This window comes from Apostichopus japonicus, chromosome 20 (assembly GCF_037975245.1).
Source record: "Apostichopus japonicus isolate 1M-3 chromosome 20, ASM3797524v1, whole genome shotgun sequence".
NCBI lineage: Eukaryota > Metazoa > Echinodermata > Holothuroidea > Aspidochirotida > Stichopodidae > Apostichopus > Apostichopus japonicus.
This window is the reverse complement of record NC_092580.1, coordinates 7159378-7180669: the sequence shown is the minus strand read 5'-3', so window position 1 is coordinate 7180669 and position 21292 is coordinate 7159378. Positions and strand designations below refer to the sequence as shown.

The window sequence follows — 21292 nt, the reverse complement described above, 5'->3', positions numbered from 1 at the left end:
GTTCTTTCATGAAGATTCTGATCCCATAAGTTCTTTCTTACCATGTAATGATTGTTAAACTAAATGATTTAATGTGTGGTTACCTGCTTTTAGAGTGGCAGTATGTTGAAATTTGAGCGTGGGAGAATTTCTAGCACATATTAGGTGGTATAAATATTGATGACCTTTACGAAAGATTCTAGAAAAATTGCCTGAAAAGTGATCTAGTTTGGTGAAGATGGTTTAACTTCTACTGTGTCTTTTGATCAAATGTAAGTTTATCTTTTCTTCCATGGAGTTAAATTCAGATAACATTTCTTGACAGGTTACATACATTTTGCTAGAGGTCACTGGGATTATTGATGCTGACACTTTCTCCAAAACTGGAAACTGCAGAATATTAGTAAGAAAACTTTGACATTCTCCATGGTACAATATGAAAGGATGGTAGATAATAAATGTGGCCAGAAATGTCAGTTGAACTAGGGGAGTTCTCATCTCAGAAGTCAGTCGAATCCATGGACTGATAAGTAAAAGTGCTATTAACATTTTTTTTTTAAATAAATAACTATAACCATCATTTGAAATGCTATTTTTTTTAAATTGGTCTTTAAATATTTTTAGTGCCTCAGATTTCTTTGGGGATTGGGGGAGGGTGCACTGATGGTCTACCCACCCTTGGTATGTGTTTAAGGTATATTTTCACCACCATGATTTCCAATATGTAATACAAAAGTATTGCACCTTTCTGTTTTTCTCCATTACCATGCAAGCCACAAGCTGTTAATTTGTTAAAAGTAGCGTGTTAATTTGGCCTATTTCATTTATATAATGCCTCTGGAGTTGCTGAAAATAAATTGTCATTCATTGTCATTGTCTGCTCACCCTGTCCTTTACTTTTGGCAGCCTCAGTTTTATGAAAAGGATTCTATGAATATTTTCTTTCACTCTCTCTAGGGTTTAATGTCAGACAATCCTATTTTACAAGTTGGAAACTACATCTTTTCAGGGGAATATAAGGAAACTGTCGGAACAGCAATGTTCTTTGTAGAACATTCTAACGAGAAAACAGGTAAACATATTATGATCTCCATGGTTTGTGTTGTAATTTCCATGACATTTGGCAGCAAACGAGTGTGTTGTATGCTGTTCTATTTTACACTGTCTTGATATCGTTGGTATATCTACGGTACTGCTGATCATATTTTTAACAAGGCTATTTCACTGTTTGTTTCCCTCTGAAATCAGTCGACGTGACCCAATCTCACATTGAACTATATTCTTTGCTCTGCTGTGTAGGAGAGCTAGGTTATACACTGGAAATGTTTATGATCATTTTCATGCTATTTGACACATGGTTTTATACTTAGCTCTAATGTTATAAAATCTGCCATGACCAGCAATTGATTTACTTGCGTAAAGCATTATTCTTTTTCTCTGTGTTCATCACAGGACCTTCGCTAGAATATGTCTGCAAGTCATCAAGAAAACTGGCCTTGCAGAGAGCTGTGTTGAAACCTAAAAAATCTTCAAGTAAAGGTGCGTAATTGAATTCTGTCTGTGTTCTTTGATCATCTGTGATATAAATTACTCCCAATTGATATGTGGCTTCAGGCGCGTAGCCAAGGGGGGGGCGAAGGGGGCAGCCGCCCCCCCCTTGAGCATAATTTTTTTTTAATGTTTTTATGATATCGCTAGTATTTTCAAAAGAGAAAATGCTTAGATGCAACTTACAAGGCCTGGGAAGTGCCTTTTCCAGTGATCTGGGAGGCATTTTAAGCCAAAATTTTCTTGTACGCTTCGCGCCAACCCATGGTGGCGCTACGCTTAGATAGTTTTCAATGCCGAATCTACAGTTTCGCCCCGCCCTTGGCAAATTCCTGGCTACGCACCTGTGTGGCTTTACATTGACATAATACAGAGTTTACCAGACTGGTGGCAGTCTTTATGCGTACCAGTTATTAGATGCAGCCTTTATCAGTAGTAGCCCTTATCTACCAGTAAGAACAGCATTCCTCAAGCTCTACGGCCTTTTGTCTACTAGAAATTTTAATTTAATGTACCAATAGGTCTGATATGGCCCCATTTTATGTATCAATAGGTCTGATATGGCCATTTACATATCAATATGACCCCATTTTACATACCAATAGGGCTGCTTTGACCCTATTTACATATCAATAGGGTTGATATGGCCCCAGTTACATATCAGTAGAGCTGATATGGCCATTTACATATCAATATGGCCCCACTTTACAATAGGGCCCCACTTTACAATATCAATAGGGCTGCTTTGGCCTTTGGCACCATTTACATATCAATAGGGTTGATATGGCCCCATTTTACATATCAATAGGACTGATATGGTCATTTACATATCAATATGGCCCCACTTTACATATCAATAGGGCTGCTTTGGCCTTTGGCACCATTTACATATCAATAGGGCTGATATGGCCCCATTTTACATATCAATAGGACTGATATGGTCCATTTACATATCAATAAGGCTGATGTGGCCCCATTTACATATCAGTATGGCTGATATGGGCCCCATTTATGTATCAATAGGGTTGGAATGGCCTGATTTATAATAAGCTGGGGAGAATGTCTTATAAATGGCAATGGTGCATTCATTATTCCACCAAATTGCTCTTTATTATACTTTTAATATTTTCACTCCCCTTGTTCATCTTTCCATGTCAGATACAGCAGAGGAAAGTGACAGCTCTGAGGTGAAATGAAGACAACACAGTTTTGTTGAATCTCCTGCTGCTTAAACCTGAAGGGCATTGTGGTCAAGTGGTTAAGGCAGTGGACTTTTAAGTCCTGGCCAGATCATTGCGTTGTGTCCTTGGGCAAGGCACTTTATCTCCATTGCCTCTCTTCACCCAGGTGTATAAATGGGGACTTGCGAGGTAACTTGTAAATATAGTTGCGTGCGCCAGTTTATGGCTGCACCCTATGGGAAGTCCCCCTGGGGACACATGATTGTGGTGCACTGTGGTGCCCCAGGAGAGATGGATTGAATTGTGCACACATTGGTGTGTAGGTGTGACAAGTTATCAACGACCAGGGTTAAGTTGTAAAGTCGTGTGAGAGGGCCTTGGCCTTGAACAATACTGTAAAACCTGCGGCAGGAGTGTCAAGTTGACAGATATGGCGCGTTATAAGTGGCCACTTTTTTTATTATTATTATTATAAAGAACAGGATGGTGTCCTGTGGATAACTGGTTACAGAAAGATCAGTGCATATCTATGCTAGCTGGTAAATTCTATCCTAAAGTATTCTTAGTCAGAGTGTTATCAAAGATCAAGAAGTTAAAAGTATTTTGGTTGTGGTGGAGCTGGTATGAATTTTCAACATGGTTAGGGCCAAATTAGTGAACACTAAGCAAAAGTAAAAGAATATAATAGTAAGTAATAATAGAAGAAGTGGTAATGTATTTAGGCTTAAATTGGTTAGGGCGAGGGTGACTGGAAGGAGCAGGCATGACCTTTTGGGTTGTACTAAAGTTTTTGAACAATCAGTTTCAGGTACAAGATTGAACAGTTACTATTCCAAATATCATTGGTGGAATATTTGAGATGATATACCCCCTTTCAAGGGAAGGAGAATAAACAGCAGGAAGGTGTGCTGTACCTCTATTGGAAAAGGGTGGGGGAATAGTAGACAGAAATATTTAAGACGTCAGCAAACTCTGTGAGACCATATTGACGTTACTTCAATTTCTGCCTCCCTTATCACTCATGAGAGGTCCATAATTTGCCATTTACAAATTGAATTATATTCTTATAACTTTTTGTGCATCTAGGCACATGCATATAATCGGGTTATAAGCTTACAATATGTGTGAATTCGAAGGGTCGTTAGTAGTTTCTGATTGAAACATCATTACAAACTAAAATTAAATTAAAACAGTATTTCACAACTCTTTTGTACATACTCATGTACATTGCAGTTTGTGGTAGTTATTCTAATTAAGGAAAGTATGTTGAATGTTTTTGAAGATGTAATAAATATATACTAACGTATACTAAAGTATTTTTCATGAGATCTTTGTATTTACTTGATAGAAGCATTTCTTGACAACCTGTGCTTCTATAAGATATAATAACAGGTCAGTACAGACAGTGATCACCATTATTTACATTATTAATTTACAGATATCAAACTTCAATAGAACAGCACCTGTGAAGATCGCTCAACAAGTGCGTTTCCTAACTTATTTCTTTATGACATTTCCAAGTTTCACTGTAAAATTAAGTTGTGAGGGGACACCTTAAATTTCAGAAAGTGAACTACTATTGTAGAGAAGCAGGCCATTGTTTGATTCTTAATGGCTGCCCCACTCCCCTCCCTTCCCTTCCCCTCCCCCTTGAAGTATGATATGATGCTGAATGCTTTCAAATGCTCATGTTTCTGCTATTTATTCATAATGCTACTGTTAATAGAACTGTATCACTAACAGTAATTACATTTTAAAAGCAATAACTAATCTTGACATTAAGGAAGGTTTACAACTTGTAAACAATTCCACGGCTGTTAACACTGATAAATATAAATCAGAATGCTTTACACTTCACTGTTTATCATATATTATTGCTTCATGGATTCCTCACTACCCGGTAGCTGCATGTTGTACCCAAGCACCATTTTTTTAACCAGGATCCCCGACCAACTCACCCACCCCTTCCTTGACTTGCAACCCAGAGGTTAACAACAAAAATTGAGCTGAAATAATGTGGAAACACTTCTTCATGGTTTATATTGTATGACTAAGCACTTCCTACAGACAAAGGAGTAAACCTATATCAGTAAATGCCATCTGCTCTCTGTCAAATGGCTATAGTCCTCAGACATTAAAGGGGTTGCTTCAATCCGGCATGTCATGACCGAAAACGGTCAGAATTTGAAGATGATGATGCTGCCATAACTCCCATTGCCATGGCAACTCTCCAGATGTCTGCGAGTTAATCTTAACTGGAAAATGAGGTACGACGATGTCATCAATCTACCAAAAGCTCGAGTGTAAGAATGTGGTGCTTTCAAGCTGCAGAAGACTCGCAGGTTTGCTGTTTTCTAGCAGCGTGTAAACTTGTTCATCCATTTGTTCCCAGAAACGCACCTTGTCACGAATTCCTTCCCAGCTCGAACCGTTTAAATTTCTCCGGGCTGAAAAAAGATGCCTTGACGATTCGTCCGCCGAAGAATCTTCCGTTCAAATCCACAACAGCTGAGAGAAAAAGTAAACAGAATTGTTGATTCATTGATTGAACAAAGTAGTCGCATCAACTCTTCCATTTGTTATTTCATGAAAATATGGTTACAAGGATTGATAACACAGCAACAAGATTATGATCAATTACTACCCTATTCATGGGCTGGTGTGAGACCTAGCAGATAACCTGATTAAGTACTGGGTACCATTTATACCTTTATTTTATGAACTTGCACCAAACATTCCTGCATATCCTACATTCTTTACCTTACATTACAGATATGTGTACTTCAAACATATCCTGCAAAGAGTGAATACAACTCTAAAGCCAAGTGTAGCTTATTCGCTGCGCTGCGCTGTTTCCAAAAACTCTTACTATCAACTGCAGGGAAATATTTCAGATTATTCACCTGCATAAATGTTGTACCAATGTTGTTATGTTGTGATTAAGAGCAAAGCATATTAAATAGACTTAATTAGGATAATTATCGGTGCTAGAAGCTAGTAAATAAGCAATATCAGTCTGAGAGTTATACTTCTTAATGACAGTGATTTACTTTGAACAAGACAGATCTTGGAGCTGACCAAACCAGTCAGTTGAATCTGTAATAGCAAAGGGCCTTTTTTGCTGCCTTTGAAATGCTTAATCCAGCAACTACAGGTTTATCACAGGGGCATCTGCAATGCTCTAGCACCTTAGTAATACAATGGAGGTTTGCCAAATGGAAGACACATATCTCTTCGAAATCGCAACCATTGGTTTGTATTATTTAAACTTTGCGGTGCAGTCATTCCTAAATCTCATTGGTAACAACTTGTAAATCAAATAAGCATTTGATATTGTGATGTGTTTTGCATCTTTCAGGTCATCACCCTTCCCACCCCTACACCCTCTTCTCCTACCCCTACACCCTCTTCTCCTACCCCTACACCTTCTCCTATACCTCCATGGCTCCACCAGTCCACCTTACCTTTAACAGCAGCAGCAATACTTCCAAATTCAACAAATATCCTGACTGCTTCCTCTTCTTCTGCATTTGGCTCCTGATGAATAAAATAAAGGAAATCTTTGAGGTATCCTCAGCAGAATCATAAAACACCCTAAAATACACATCAGTTATAGTCCAAAAACTACAACCATGGGGCTTAGTGCCTGGAGGGACAATTATGTTTTTGTTTTATTATCACCTGTTTGCTCTTGTTTCCAAAAGACAGAATTAGGACACCATTGAATTGAGAACAAGTGTTTGAACAGGGACAATTTTATTTCTTTTCTGTACAGAATTTTTCAAGACTTTTTCAGAAACGAGGAACAATTTTCTCTCTCCTTTACATTTGTCAAACTATGCTGTATTTTCCAGCTTGTAGACTTGTTAACTACCAGGTTGTTTCAACATCTTTTCCTTCATCAGTAGCTTACTTATGTCTCTTCTTGTTCTTCCAGCTTTCTCTGGAGAAATCAGACTTCATATTGGGCTTGATTGGAAATCAAGTTTACTAGCAACCCTAAGGTGGCATACTCCTATTAGAGTCTATATCCATCCGCTTGATTGTTCTCCTTCAAGAAAAGTGCCAAAAAGCAGCGGGAGAACATCTTTTTGACCTGTTATTTAATCATGATCTAGTTTTTTGTGGCTTGCATGTTGAAGAGCATGAATGGAAGTACATGTGGTGAGAAAACTGGGTCAATTGAAGCAATTTTAGACCCCTTTAGGCCTTCAGGAGCAACGTAGGAAAATTGTTTACTACTGAGTGAAGAGGTTCGTTGACAAGTCACAAAAACTTCTGGCTCGGATAGCAAACAATCTACATGGTCATGATACGGAAAATTGATGGTGCCATGAAAGGCCAACTTGTCAGCTATCCGGTGATGGGTAGTGCTTAGCTAGTGAAAACTTCTATCTAGACTTAGAGACCACATTACTTTTGTGATTTAGTGTGTGAGTCAATGGGGCTTTTAATGGGCGTATGCTACCTTAAGGGGCATGATTTCCACTTTCTGTTGCCGTGGTGACAGCTTACCTCATATATCACACATTTCACCACAGCTCCATACTTTGTGCACTCTTCTGCTGTCTCTGGTTGTAGTTCTTCATCGACTTCTCCCGGGCCGACCATGTTCTGTTGTCGGAGAAGCAACAAAATCAATCTTTTCAATGCCACTAGCAAATTCCATAGCAGAAGCCTGATCATATATTTCAAAGAAAAACTATGTACAAAATTTATACTAACCCTTCATCATGTGAGATCAGGGATATCTTAAATGACTCAAGAGACCCTTTGAGTCTTGATGTGCTATAATCCGATAAAAAGAATGAGTGATTGTCACGTTTCTATGGTTATTACCATTTCAAGATAGTCAATTGTAAAATATGCCAAATCTCTAGAATGAACCTGTCGGTTAAATTGCAGATGAAATTAGCTTTTCAGTGCATGCATAAAAGTTAACCTTAATTGTTTGTTTTATCAATCCTAATAGCTCAAGCAAAACATCATTTGTTTACCTCACATACACCACAGGGCACTTTGGATGACCTGAACACCAGTTGTCCTTGACAAAATTGTAATGCATTCTAAAAAGAACATTTGAGGCCATAAAACTCTTAATATGTGTTCCCAAGACTTTTGTATTGCATCTGGAAAACTGACCTAATGACCCTCTGTCTTAGACTATGCAGTCCAGTCACTTTAATTGATGACCCTTTAATGTACAAATAATGTTCTATGATGTTTTAAAAAATTCAAAAGTGGAATAGAAATACAACCTGGACTGATCACAGTTTTTCTTGTTGTTTTTTTGACAACATTTCAAAATTAATTTTATGCCTTATGTTATGCTTGAAGAAGAGCCCTGTGTTCCATTACTAAACTCCTCCTATAGAAGTACCACAATTCAAATTTCTTAACCCCTCCATTAAAGAAACCCTATACTTCAATTGGGATTGCCTGAGAGGAAATGATATTGTTCAAAAGCACTCACATAGAAACATGTTCCCAGTTTATTAAAGAGGTCTATGAAAGTTATAAGCAGAAATTTCACGCTTACCCTGAGCAGGACCACCTTAGTTGGGTTCCTCATAACCTCTGAAAATTCACTGGCTGGTGTTGGCTGTTTGGGTAATGGAACGGAAGGTGGCAGCATATCTACTTCAACTGAGATGAAAAAAATTTCAAGAAAAGGTACATAAAATCTCAGATATCTGACCAAACAGATGGGTGACATATTATTTCAGATTTGCATAAACAAGTCGGCAGATTAGATGGTTGTCATACCAGGGGACACAGAGAAAAATTCATCAAGTCACAATGTGACACTACAATGTGCCACAACAATGTGACACAACCATGACACAACAGCATTCCACACTGCTATGCTACGTACATCAACTAGCTAGTCTTTGGGAGTCTGTTACTTTATTTCCAAACATTCTTCTTCTTCAAATCTGTCATCAGAAACCTTCCTCAAAAGCCCAACTTAAAAACCCGCTGAGACATAAATTCTACTATAAAAAAATGTATCAGAGCAAATAATACAATCATTTTACACTCATGCACACTGATATATAATACAAGGTATCAAAGGCATCTTTATCAAATCTCACATTTTGCAATGATGATGAAACAGCTATGATGAGCTTTCTCCTTGTTTTATTTTTTTTTTCTTGTCGGGTTACTTACCATCTTTGCCATGTTCAATAATTTTGCCCCCTCTTCTACTAGTTTTCTCCACCACAAGGGCAGTACTGATCCCTTGTTCCTTCTTGCCCAGACCCTTACCGGATTTGAAGCCGTATTTAGCCATGATCTTAGCCGCAATAGAATCAGCACTGGATAGGACAAGGAAGGATTTTTACATTAGAGAGACAACAAACAAAAAAAATAAAAATACTGAACATTTGCCATCGTATCTACTAATGACGAAAAACTGTATGGAAGGTAGAAATGCTTCCAGAATACATAGATGGCTAGGATAAATGGGTCAAGAATTTGATAGTGAAATAAGGTTGACACAAAGATTGTCTAAAGGACATGTCGCTACCATTTTATTAGTAGGTTCCTCATGAACATTTAAAAAGTTTATGGCAAGACACATGAGCCAAGATATTCACTTTCAGAACAAATCAAAATGAGTCTTTTGGATGAACTGAAAAGGAATCATTGAACAGAAGTGTTTATCTGTAAATGATTTTTGTTTGCTAAATAAACAGCAGCCAACCAAATTGTTAAACAAAAAGCTATGATTTCAAGTCTGTCACACAAGAAAATTATATTCCACAATTGTATAAATTTCAATTTAAGGAGTGTCAGCTCAATGGTTAACACCGGTGCCTTTCATTCTTAAGGTCCCGAGTTGACAATTCATAATCATGGACGTTAAATATAAATCTAAGAGACTGACTACGGTCAGCTCGCGGCTTTGATAAGCCAATGATGGCTTCTTCCCGAGTTCCTGCTTGCAGGAGGATCTAAAATACATACATATATACATACATACATACAATTAATGAAAGGCAATGAGGATTTTTGCTGTAGTCCTTGTATCACCAATTTTGGCATAATGCACTCATCCACATAGATTTATTACATTTTCAATATTTTATATTTAAACTGCAGAAGAAGGTGTAAAACTGAAAGCTGATTCAATGTGCTTCACTTCATATTGCATCTGTATTATATATTTTGCAAATCTTAGTTGTTGAATATTCATTTCAATTTTCCAGGACCATGTTCCTTTAATAACAATGTACTGATCTCAATACAACACTTTTGTTGAAAGCAACTTGTTACCCTACATCAGTGGCGGATTGGCCACACGGGCATTTGGGGTGGGCCGGTGGGCTGGGGAGCCAGGTAAAAATTGCAGCCCATTTTCACAGTACTTAATAGAATACAGACCCGCTGTGTAGAAATCCATTTTTAAGTGCTTGAAAACCTAGATAAAATCCAGTCTGAATCAAATATTTTTGTTTACGTTTTTAACTTTTCTCAGTTTAATCAAGTGTTGCTTCTGGAAAATTATTTTTGGGTCTATTTTAATGGATTATTGTAACCTACAAAATTGAGAAATATAGCAGTTTTATGCATCTAGATTATGCACCAATGCATGTAAAGACCAATTTAATAAACCATTCTCTGAACCAATACTTTTCCCCATAATCAAGAACTTAAAGGTGAGATAAATTCTTACCCCATGCCAACTGGTATAGAGAAACCGCCTGGCCCTTGTTCAAGTGAGCTCTTAGATGGTGCCTGGACTGGCGGCATGTCTTCAACCTCTGAGAACTCACTCCCCGGAGGAGGTGTGGTGGAACGTTCTGGGTGGTCCTGTTCTTGCTTTTTGATGATGTTAGCGTAAGGTCTGTTTCTATTGATTGGGGCAGGGGCTACGACTGAAAAGATCATCACAAAAGCATAATGCCATAACTACGCTCCACATATTTTATACTGAATGGCATCTTATGTGGTTTCAGTATCGAACAATCAGCAAGATACTGATAGATTGACATATAGGGAACAGTTTTTAACACTACACTTTGCATCCAATTGCATCAAATCAAAATTTGCTACATACTGTACTCATCAATATACTTCTTTTTCAAGAAACAGAATTAATTTATTTGGGTTACTTAGCTTCACAACTATTCCCCCCCCCAAAAAAGTTGTTCCCTATTTGCTTACTGTATATGGTACTTCTAAAAGTAGTGCTGACAAATTGGCTATGCTAATCACCACCAACACCATATGTTAACACTTTCACAATTTTCGTTTGCATATATGCAGGATTCATGCAGCATTGAAAATAACAAAAACAAAAATTCTGGAGGGTTTGTAAAGAATATTGATAGCTCACAATACCCCATGATCACATATAAAAAATACTGCAAAAAGAGAAAGGGAAAAAAAATTGGCCAACTTGTGTTTTTATCATCATTATTTCTATGTTCACGGTTTGTGTCCATGGTTGAAATGAAAATTGATGCGACTTGTTAACTTGTTAGGAGTTATGATGAACAAGGTTATTTCATTGACTGTGTCATTTTATATTATCGCTGTCATGCATGAAGAAGTCACATGAATAATAATAATATTTAATACTTTTAATAATAATCATAATAATGATGATGATAATAATATTTGCTTTTTATATAGCGCTTTATACCAGCGATAGGTCTCAAAGCGCTTTTCAGACGTTATATTAACCCTGGTCAATGATAACCTGTCCCAGAGACAATCCCTCCAGTCAGCAGTAGTTATATAGTGCGCCCAATGACAAGTTACCTCACAGGTACCCATTTAACCCCTGGGTGGAGAGAGGCAAGTGAGATAAAGCATCTTGCCCAAGGACACAACGTAATGAACTAGGCAGGAATCGAACCAGCAATCCTTGGATCACGAGTCCGACGCCTTAGCCAATTGGCCACCACGCTCTCAAAATATAATCGTGCAGACAGGTATTGGATTTTACTTACAGCTGTCTTTTGGTGTGTCGTCTTGATTTAACAAGATACTGGGAGGGGCGATAGCGGCACCTTGTTTCCCTAAAAGAGAAAATGAGAACAAACATATAGTACTGTAATCCAAACTGTAGTCAATTAATAAATTGTCGTTTTTTGTTGCACACATTCAGCCTCTAGTCTCAACAAGGAACGGACTAAATACATTCAAACTAAAACATGCAAGTACATTTACACCGAACAAATACTTTCAAGTTAAGTCAAAAACATTCTTGACATTTTAAAGTTACACTTCCTTTTAAACCCATAAAGCAATGTAAAACTATATGACTGCAAGTCAACTAGAAGGCTACCAGCATACTATGTATTTGGGGACACATAGGGCGACTTCCAGTCCAAATGTGCCCTGGGTTGGCAATTCCTCCTACAACTGATGTCAGATTATGAGCGATTCGATACCATGAAGAACACATTGATTGTGGTACAGGAGTTCAATCAACAACTACACTCCAGCATATATCTAAAATCTGCATGAAAACTTCAAACTTTAACCTTTGACTGTCACCCAAGTGGGAGGGTGACTAAGGGAAGGAAACTTCTCACTCTACAAGTACTATTAGAGAATAACCATGGAAACTTGGGAAATGTCCAAAAGATGAGATGATACCAACCTCTCCTCCTCGGCCTATCCCTGTCTCCCTCATCGTCACTGTCTGGCTTACGAGAGAATCCCTGTGGGGATCGTTCTTTATCCCTTCCTCTCTCTCTATCTCTGTCACGATCTCGATCTCTCCCGCCACGGTCACCACGGTCACCGCGCTCACGACGCTTTCTGAAAATTGTAGGTGAAATAGTTACAAGACAGGTTATCATGAATTGCATTAAAATTGTAGGTGAAACAGTTACAAGACAGGTTATCATGAATTGCATTAAAATTGCAGGTGAAACAGTTACAAGACAGGTTATCATGAATTGCATTAAAATTGCAGGTGAAACAGTTACAAGACAGGTTATCATCTGCTAGAATTGAATTGTGTATAAAAGTAAGTTGGCCTGACGTTTTGATCCTAGCAGGATCTTCTTTCAAAGGCTAAATGACCCTTGTCATTTAGCCTTTGAAGAAGATCCTGCTAGGATCGAAACGTCAGGCCAACTTAATTTCACACATTCTCCTACACAGTCTCTAGTGGATAAGCTGTTTACTAAAAACAGTTTTATTTTATTTAGAATTGAATTGTATTAAAATTGCATTTGAAACAGTCACAAGACAGGTTTTCATCTGCTTGAATTAAAATTACAGGTAAAACAGTTACAAGAATTGCATTAAAACTTGCTGTACAGAAGCCTGACTGCACAAAATGATGTGTGGACATTGTGGCATAGGCCTTAGTAGCTCTTTATCATATGTAAGTATGGATATGCGGTATCCTCTGTATAGAGCTTGAAGCTGATCAAATTTCATCAGCTTTGACTAGAGAGTGAGCTCATAGTTTTTTTTTTATTTACTATAGACCTTGAGATGGACTGACATTTTAAGAGAACTTGCTGGTTTGACCCAACGGAACATATCAACTTTCCTTTTCCAGTTGTTGTTGCAGGTAGTTTCTATGGCCAGCCATTTTATTGCCATAAGGGAACAGGATGTGAACAGACGGACATATTTGTCAATACAACAAACAGAGAGTAAAGTTCAGTTGGAATTAATGGTTGTATCTTTTCTACTTCTCCCATACTCCTGTACACGTGACACTGTCATTAATGTTGGGTTGTAACTTTAAAGCCATGTTATAATTATATCATCTGAAACCTAGCAATCCAACTAAGACATCTCTGTGGTAACAGTTATAAGGTTGCTCCCAAAGAACGTATTATTATTATTCAGGATTTAATTTCACACAGAAATTGTCATATTATTAAAACATCAATTTCTTGTAAATTTTCATTTCTTCATTGCAATGAGCTTAATTTCAACCTTCCCCTATCTGTGACTCCCGAGTCTGATTATAGTGTATCAAACCACCAGGTTGTCTTATGTCATTTTAACATGCACTTTTCAGGTTTTCAGTAATTCTCCCGTAGGACTAAGATGCAATGAAAGGTATGCTTGATTTACACAAACTAGCATGTTCAGCTCAGGGACTAACTCTGTAATAGTTCTCCTTGCCCAATGAGAAATTACACATCAGTTGAGCTGTACCTCAGATATACACACCTTTAAAAGGTTTTTGATGATGAAATTTTTAATATTTCGACATCAGTGAATCAGGACGACTTTTTTCGAGTCTCAACTTTCTTATCATTAGAAAAGAGCACAACAACAGATTGTAACACTAATACAATCAGGGCTACAAGACATTGCAGCATTTGATAAAGTGAATCATTTTTGAAGAAATGAAAATTTTCCCCTTCATAATCTACCTCTCATCACGTTCTCTCTCCTTCTCCCATTCGATTTCCCTCTCTTTTTGACGTTTCTCTCGAACTCTGCGATACATCTTCTCATACTCGTTGGGATATGCTGGGTCGTACTCATCTGACACGTCACCGACTATATCCCCGATAACTCCTGCTACAAATGGTGATGGTTTCTGCAAGTACATTAGAAACAACCTTGAAAACTCTAATTCAGGACAATTTATTCTTCTATTTGAGAATGGGAGTACAGACCATCAAACTAACACATACTAAACATTATCTGATGAGATTTTTCCATAGCCATAAAAATTTACCACATGAAAGGCAGTCAGTCTGTTCTTGTGACCAAGACAAGAATGCAATTACAGAGCAAGGGCCAACATGCATGGGTTCTACAGGTCCACTCAGCATGCCTGCTGAGTGGGCATGTTTGGTGGGTGACGGGGGGGGGTGAGAGGGTGGAATCTCACAGCCCCCAAGGTTCCAGGGTAATGATAGTGTCGCGCCAATATTCGTTTGTGATATCGGTAACAGCCGATATTTGCAATATCGGCGGCATATCCGTATCGGTAAAATTTAGCCTCATTGCGGATAACGGCAAAACGATATTGTTTTTTTTTTATCACAATAAAGCTACCTTGGTAGTTGTGACGATTTATTAATATATCCTAAAAAACCCATTCCATTGGCCTCAGTTTTGATTGATAGCCATTAGTTAATATGCCAATCAGCACAGAAAGAAGACGCAAGTATTGAGAAATATTTACAGATAATGATCTGTAAACAGACCAGTCATGTCACTTTACGTTACAAGCAAAGTACTTTCTTCGCCACGTGGAAAAGTTATTTGACCAGTCTAGCACTGTATTGTACAAGTGAACACAGCATCTAGCGCTGTATTGTACAAGTGAACACAACATCTAGCGATGTATTGTACAAGTGAACACAACATCTAGCGCTGTATTGTAAAAGTCAACACAACATGATTAAAACTGAACATATCCCGCTGACACCTGTTATGTGCTTGCACAAATTCTTGGCAAGTGGCTAGTGTTATAGAATACGCACATGCATACTGAACAATTTATTGGGCGGGAAAAAAATGGTTCTACATTAATGTACTAATGAGCATCCGCAATGAGAGTTACTAATGATATCTGGATTGTAGTATCGGTATTGGCAATATTGGCACAACACTAATTAATGACAATGAAACTCTTTATAAATTTCGAACGTTGAAGAGAGACTGAAGGGTGCTTACAACTGTTCTAGGAGGACCATGAACAGGTCTCCTTGGGGACACTTGATTCCTTGGTGATGGCTGCCTAGTATCATCTTCTAACTTCCCTTTCTTCAAGTCAACAACCGGTGCAAGGGTTGCCCCTCTTATTTTCCTCTGTGCTTCGGTCAAGGCAGCTTTCTTGAGTCGCAGCTGTGACTGCATCATCCGTATGCCTGCGGACCAGCCAGCTATAATGAAAACAAGTTACAACAGTTAGACACTGTACTACAAATGGAAAAAAATAGAAGAGAGCAAAAACTCTTAATCTGTATGTATAAAGGCACAAGTAGTAAAATAGAGAGACAACTACAAAGAAAAAGATAAGATGGAGTTTAAAGTTTCTAGAATTTTTACTTAAAAGACAGCAGCTATTCTATAAGATTTGAGACTGAATTCTTTGAAACTAATTTGTTGTTTCCATTTCTTGGGTTCTCTCCGGCCATGTGTGAAGTTTTTTATTTTCATTTTAATTAATCTGCAGTGTTACAGTTGTAATGTACTGTAGTACAAACATCATTGATACTTTACTTGAACTCAAAGTTCAGAGTCGGGGTAATCCCGAGAGGATCTTATGTCAATTGTTTTTAGTATCATTTAGTACGGTTGTGTTTTTTATATTGTTGCTTTTTGGCTTTTACATATTTTTTGCCTTATTGGTTCTATATATTTAATATTTTGGTTTTTGCTACTATTTGTTTTTAGGTTTTACATTTGTAAAGCACTTTGAGAAGCTTTGCTGATTATGCACTATATAAATTTTACTTATTATTATTTTCTTGTTCAGAGAAAATGAAGAAATCATAGAGGTTTCAAGGTTACAGTGGTTAGGTTGAAACTGTTATGTTGAAACTGTTATATTGCACTCTTTTGTTCAACTTGCTCGTACATGTCATTTTGAGATGTTAGGTTCAACTGAACTGTAATTAAGTTATGACGTTATTTTCATGATTCATTTTTTTGATATTACCTTTAATATTTCATTTATGTGTCATAGGTGTTTTGATGGAGTTTTCTACAATATGGAAAAAAGTCAGAACCAAACTACAAATGGAAAAACAGAAGAGAGCCAAAACTCTAAATGTGTATGTATCAAGACACAAGTAGTGAAATAGAGAGACAGCTACAAAGAAAAAGATAAGATGGAGTTGAAAGTTTGTAGAATTTTACTTAAAAGACAGCAGCTATTCTACAGGATATAAAGACTGAATTCTTTGAAACTAATTTGTTGTTTCCATTTCTTGGGTTCTCTCCGGCCATGTGTGAAGTTTTTCATTTTCATTTTAATTAATCTGCAGTGTTACAGTTGTAATGTACTGTAGTACAAACATCATTGATACTTTACTTGAACTCAAAGTTTAAAGTCGGGGTAATCCCGAGAGGATCTTATGTCAATTGTTTACTTGTTCAGAGAAAATGAAGAAATCATAGAGGTTTCAAGGTTAGGTTGAAACTGTTATGTTGCACTATTTTGTTTGACTTGCTCGTACATGTCATTTTGAGATGTTAGGTTCAACAACTGAACTGTAATTAAGTTATTACGTATTATTACGTTAGTACATGTAGAATTTAACTTAAAGACAGCAGCTATTTCTACAGGATTTAAGACTGAATTCTTTGAAACTAATTTGGTTTTTCCATGTCTTGGGTTCTCTCCGGCCGTGTGTTAAGTTTTTTATTTTCATTTTAATTAATCTGCAGTGTCACAGTTGTAATGTAGTACAAACATCATTGATACTTTACATGAACTCAAAGTTTAAAGTTGGGGAAATCCCAAGAGTATCTTATGTCAATTGTTTTCTCGTTCAGAGAAAATGAAGAAATCATAGAGGTTTCAAGGTTTCAAGGTTAAAGTGGTTAGGTTGAAACTGTCATGTTGAAACTGTTATGTTGCAATATTTTGTTCTACTTGCTCGTACATGTCATTTTGAGAAAGTTTTTACGTTGTTTTCATGATTCATATTTTTAAATATTACTTTTATATTTCATTTATGTGTCATATGTGTTTTGATGGATGTGTCTACAATATGGAAAAAGTCAAGACTTGTTATCAAAGCTAATGACTTTAGAAATGGTATATTTCCAAGAAGAAATTCTGGTTCACCCAGGAGAAATGTAGGTTGCATGAGAAGTTAACGTTATAACAGATGTCAAATATTCTGTACTTGCCTGGATGGTAGTCTTCACCGTAATCCAAAGCAAACCAACTTTCCCAGTGTTATTGTTAAAATTTACAATCAAGGTATAATTTTATGGATGAACAATTCATGTGATACCTTCCAAAGCAAGGTTAGCGAGATTTTGCTAACAATTGTGTTTACTATGTTATATTTCATGTACACATTTCTTCTCTTACTGTTCTGATAATTTTCTTTGTTTCCCACTTAGTATTCATCAATTTTGTATACCTTTTTATTTTTCATTTCTTACTTTACAATTTCACTTCAGTTCAATTCTTCAGCAAAATTCCAAAAGGGATGAAATTTAGTATGTAGTTATATCCCCATTATGTCACTTTAAACATGCCTCTTTGTCTTAATAATAATAATAATAATACACAGTTCTTATAAAGCGCAAATACACACTTAAGTCTCAGTGCGCTGATAATTATTAACCCCTGGTCATTGGTAACTTGTCACACCCACACACCAAAGTGTGCACAATTCAATCAATCTCTCCTGGGGCACCACAGTGCACCACAACCACGTGTCCCCTGGGGGACTTCCCATAGGGTGCAGCCACAAACCGGCGCACGCAACTATATTTACAAGTTACCTCGCAGGTCCCCATTTATACACCTGGGTGAAGAGAGGCAATGGAGATAAAGCGCCTTGCCCAAGGACACAACGCAATGATCTGGCCAGGGCTCGAACCTGTAATCCTTAGATCACAAGTCCACTGCCTTAACCACTTGACCACAACGCCCTTAAGAGTCACTACTCACTTCCTGTTCCCGAGTTAATTCACCCCTCACCCACACCATAGTCGTACAAGCCCCCTTTGTCTTAATTCCATGAAATCTTCATGCTATAACCACAGATGACAACCTGTTGCATCTCATGTGTATGAAACTTTGGTTAGTCATAGCCCTTTTCTATATGCCTTTGTAATTAAAAGTAAAAGAGTCTGTGACAAAGTGTTTATGTCACAGAGAGGTTATTCCCCCATTCTCAGGAAGTTGTAATGACTTAAATACTGAAGTTTTTTAGTATGAAGAAGAACTAGCATTCCAGACTTCAGAGAGTACAGTTAAGATACACTATTCCTGAGCTGCACCACAGCAACAATATTATCAGAGAATAAATAAATATATTCTACAATTATATGTCTGGAGTTTCTCTTTATCTGCTGTTAATTCTATGTATTTAATAATTGAGCCTTGAACTAATTCAACCAGAGCACCCCAACATAACAGAGTTTACAGTACCATTGTCTGATACTGCTTTCTCTACGTGGGTAGACATTATCAAAGAGTTTGTTGGTTTTATAAGTCTGGGTATACAGATTATAATTATGCAATAATGAATTGCTAGGGGCTGAGAAACAGCAGATGCACTCATCTTTACCATGCTTCATCCCTCACATGGAAGAAAATAATAGAACAGCACTATAATAGTTTGACATAATTCACACAAGACTGTACTTACAAACATCTGGTTTGTTGCCTGGGGATGAAACATTTTTCTTGGGATCAGTGTCCACTCCTAAACCATCATATAGTGACATTGTGAATCTGAAATACAATTAAAAAGATGTCAATAATCCATTAGTGCATTTGTACAGTATGCACATTCTGTCTTTACTAATTAACAAAATGTGGTAACTGAAAGTTAACAATGCAAAGGGGTGTGCATACATCTAAAGTGTAGGATTTTCCCCTCATTACGGAATGTACCAAAATGTGATCTATTTCTTATGTTGTTTCTGATATGAATGGAGGGTGATTCCAACAAGCTCCGATCACTTTTTCGGGGCAGGGAACAGGGAGTTTCCAAAAAAAATTCTATGTGTTAAGCTAGTCATCCATCGGACAACCTAAGGGGGTTGTAGGTGACCAACGTGACTTTTGGTCGTACCAGATGATCCGATGACCGTTACTTTTACTTGAGTCCTGAAAATGAATATATTATTTGGACATGAATTTTCAACTACTGAATAACTCTAAGGTTGCCACAATTTTTAGATGATTAGATATTACTTCATAAACACTTTTGAGAACAACACACCATCTTAACAGAACATTTTTCCCTGAAGTCACAGTGGGGAAATCATTAATAATTACAGTAGAAATATTTACTTCATAAAAGTTTTTGAGAGCAACATACACCTGTCCAGTTAGAAATTGTTTGGTTATGTTAGACTTGCAGTGTGGAAATCATTACAGAAGATTCTTTTCCTGTAGCAGTTGATAAGTTAAACAACATGAATGTGACTCCACCCAAATAAGAGACCTTCTGAAAGGCCGGTATTCTTTTTTTCTCTTTTGTTGTAAAAGGTACAGTGCCCCATGTATGTATTAGTGTTCTTTATTTGCTCCATTAATCTTTAGTGTGAAACGTTACATCGTTCATTTACATCTTTGATTGTATTGTCCTAGGTAATGCGAATAACACTAAATCATATATTAGGCCAGTTCCACAAATATGAAATAATCGGTAATAACCGATTATCGTATAATCGGTTGAACACTAAACATAACTAGTAGTCAGTTGTTTCATTACTCAACAACTCTTCCCGTAATAAATCATAGACCTGGCACAAGTAGTAGGCCTTAGGCCTAATGAACATAATTTTGCTAAATTGCAGAATAGCCGCAACTCTTGAATCTCACAGACTATGACCAGAAGTCCCTGTTGTATACAATATTATGGAAAGTCAATTTGCTTTTGTCTGTTTAGGTACACCGTGTTTACCAATGTTCTAAGTATGTGGCTGGTCTGGATTCCTTTATTGTCAAGCTACACCATGCTAATTACCGAGGTGCGGTTAAGGTCGACTGAACCTAAGTCATCCCTATATAACATACAGTTTCACGTGGCTCTAGTCCTCTTTCCAGTGACGCAGCCTCTCTCATCCTCGACTGCTGCTGTTTCGGTTATTCCTTCTTGCTGTTACGTGTGAACCTGCCTGCATTTTTTATCTTGTAACAACACTTTTCCATTTCCTGCAACTCTGCCCAGCACCAACGTCTTATCGCAATTCATCAGTATTCTTTAACCTGTTTACCTGAACTTTTATAACTACTGTATTTACCTGTGGAAAACAGCTTAACAGCACCAGTCATGTATCAAGCGGCCAGACCAACCCTACACCACTGGACCCTACCAAAATTATTTCATGTAATTACAAGGACAGAACTTTCTTTTATATTTCATTGTACATTTCACTGCCTTTTTGTCTACTTTCTCGTCTGCCGATTCCTTTCTCATACCACCAACAAAACCTAAAAACAACTACAACCTGTATCTGACTTTGTAACAACAATGTATTGTAATTTTCAAAAAGCCCTGTGTGTGGTGTGCGTTGCGGTGTATTCTGCCATTGCTCTCGGAATTTAGGCTAGGCCTAGACCTACACTAGTATGAGTATCGGTTGAGTAAAGTGCTACAGTTAATAGGCAACGTGTGAAGTATATGGCCTAACGTTAAGCCTTACTACAATCGTGATTTCTTCACATCAAATTACAGTAGCAGTACAACCTACTAATAAACATTGAACAAACTGAATCAATTCAAAACCAACACATAAATAAGTAACAGGTAATTTAAACCAATACGAGTTGCGATTTGTTACCATTCAGCTTTCTTTGCCTTCCATTAAATTTGCAGAATTTCTCGCGTTGATTTCTAAGCTTGTGTTGCCAAACTATTATATCCCTTTTAGGCTAAATTGACGAAAACACCACTGGCTAAAAAGAGTGCGGCTGTTTAGAAATATATAAC

General features: G+C 37.3%; 2 protein-coding genes across 4 annotated transcripts in view; one reads left to right on the top strand and one right to left on the bottom strand.

Annotated features, from left to right (window-relative positions):
- Positions 1–4558, top strand: part of LOC139962025 (general transcription factor 3C polypeptide 6-like) — a 5291-nt gene extending 733 nt beyond the window's left edge. Inside the window, exons 2-5 of one of the 3 annotated variants that reach the window (XM_071961849.1) lie at positions 305–382; positions 937–1051; positions 1432–1518; positions 2692–4558. In XM_071961849.1, the coding sequence (XP_071817950.1) occupies positions 305–382; positions 937–1051; positions 1432–1518; positions 2692–2723 (312 nt within the window). In that variant the 3' untranslated portion in view covers positions 2724–4558. Of the gene's footprint in view, positions 1–304; positions 383–936; positions 1052–1431; positions 1519–2685 lie in introns of all 3 variants that reach the window. The other 2 variants (XM_071961848.1, XM_071961850.1) reach the window with 2 other exon arrangements.
- On the bottom strand, positions 4023–21292 carry LOC139962021 (splicing factor 45-like). Its single transcript, XM_071961838.1, has 12 exons — positions 21144–21292; positions 18998–19083; positions 15333–15541; positions 14075–14244; positions 12328–12488; positions 11672–11740; positions 10390–10591; positions 8880–9028; positions 8248–8354; positions 7224–7322; positions 6173–6245; positions 4023–5216 (listed from the first exon to the last, which is right to left on the bottom strand). The coding sequence occupies exons 2-12, from the start codon at positions 19074–19076 to the stop codon at positions 5113–5115; spliced, it is 1422 nt and encodes a 473-aa protein (XP_071817939.1). The 5' UTR covers positions 19077–19083; positions 21144–21292; the 3' UTR covers positions 4023–5112.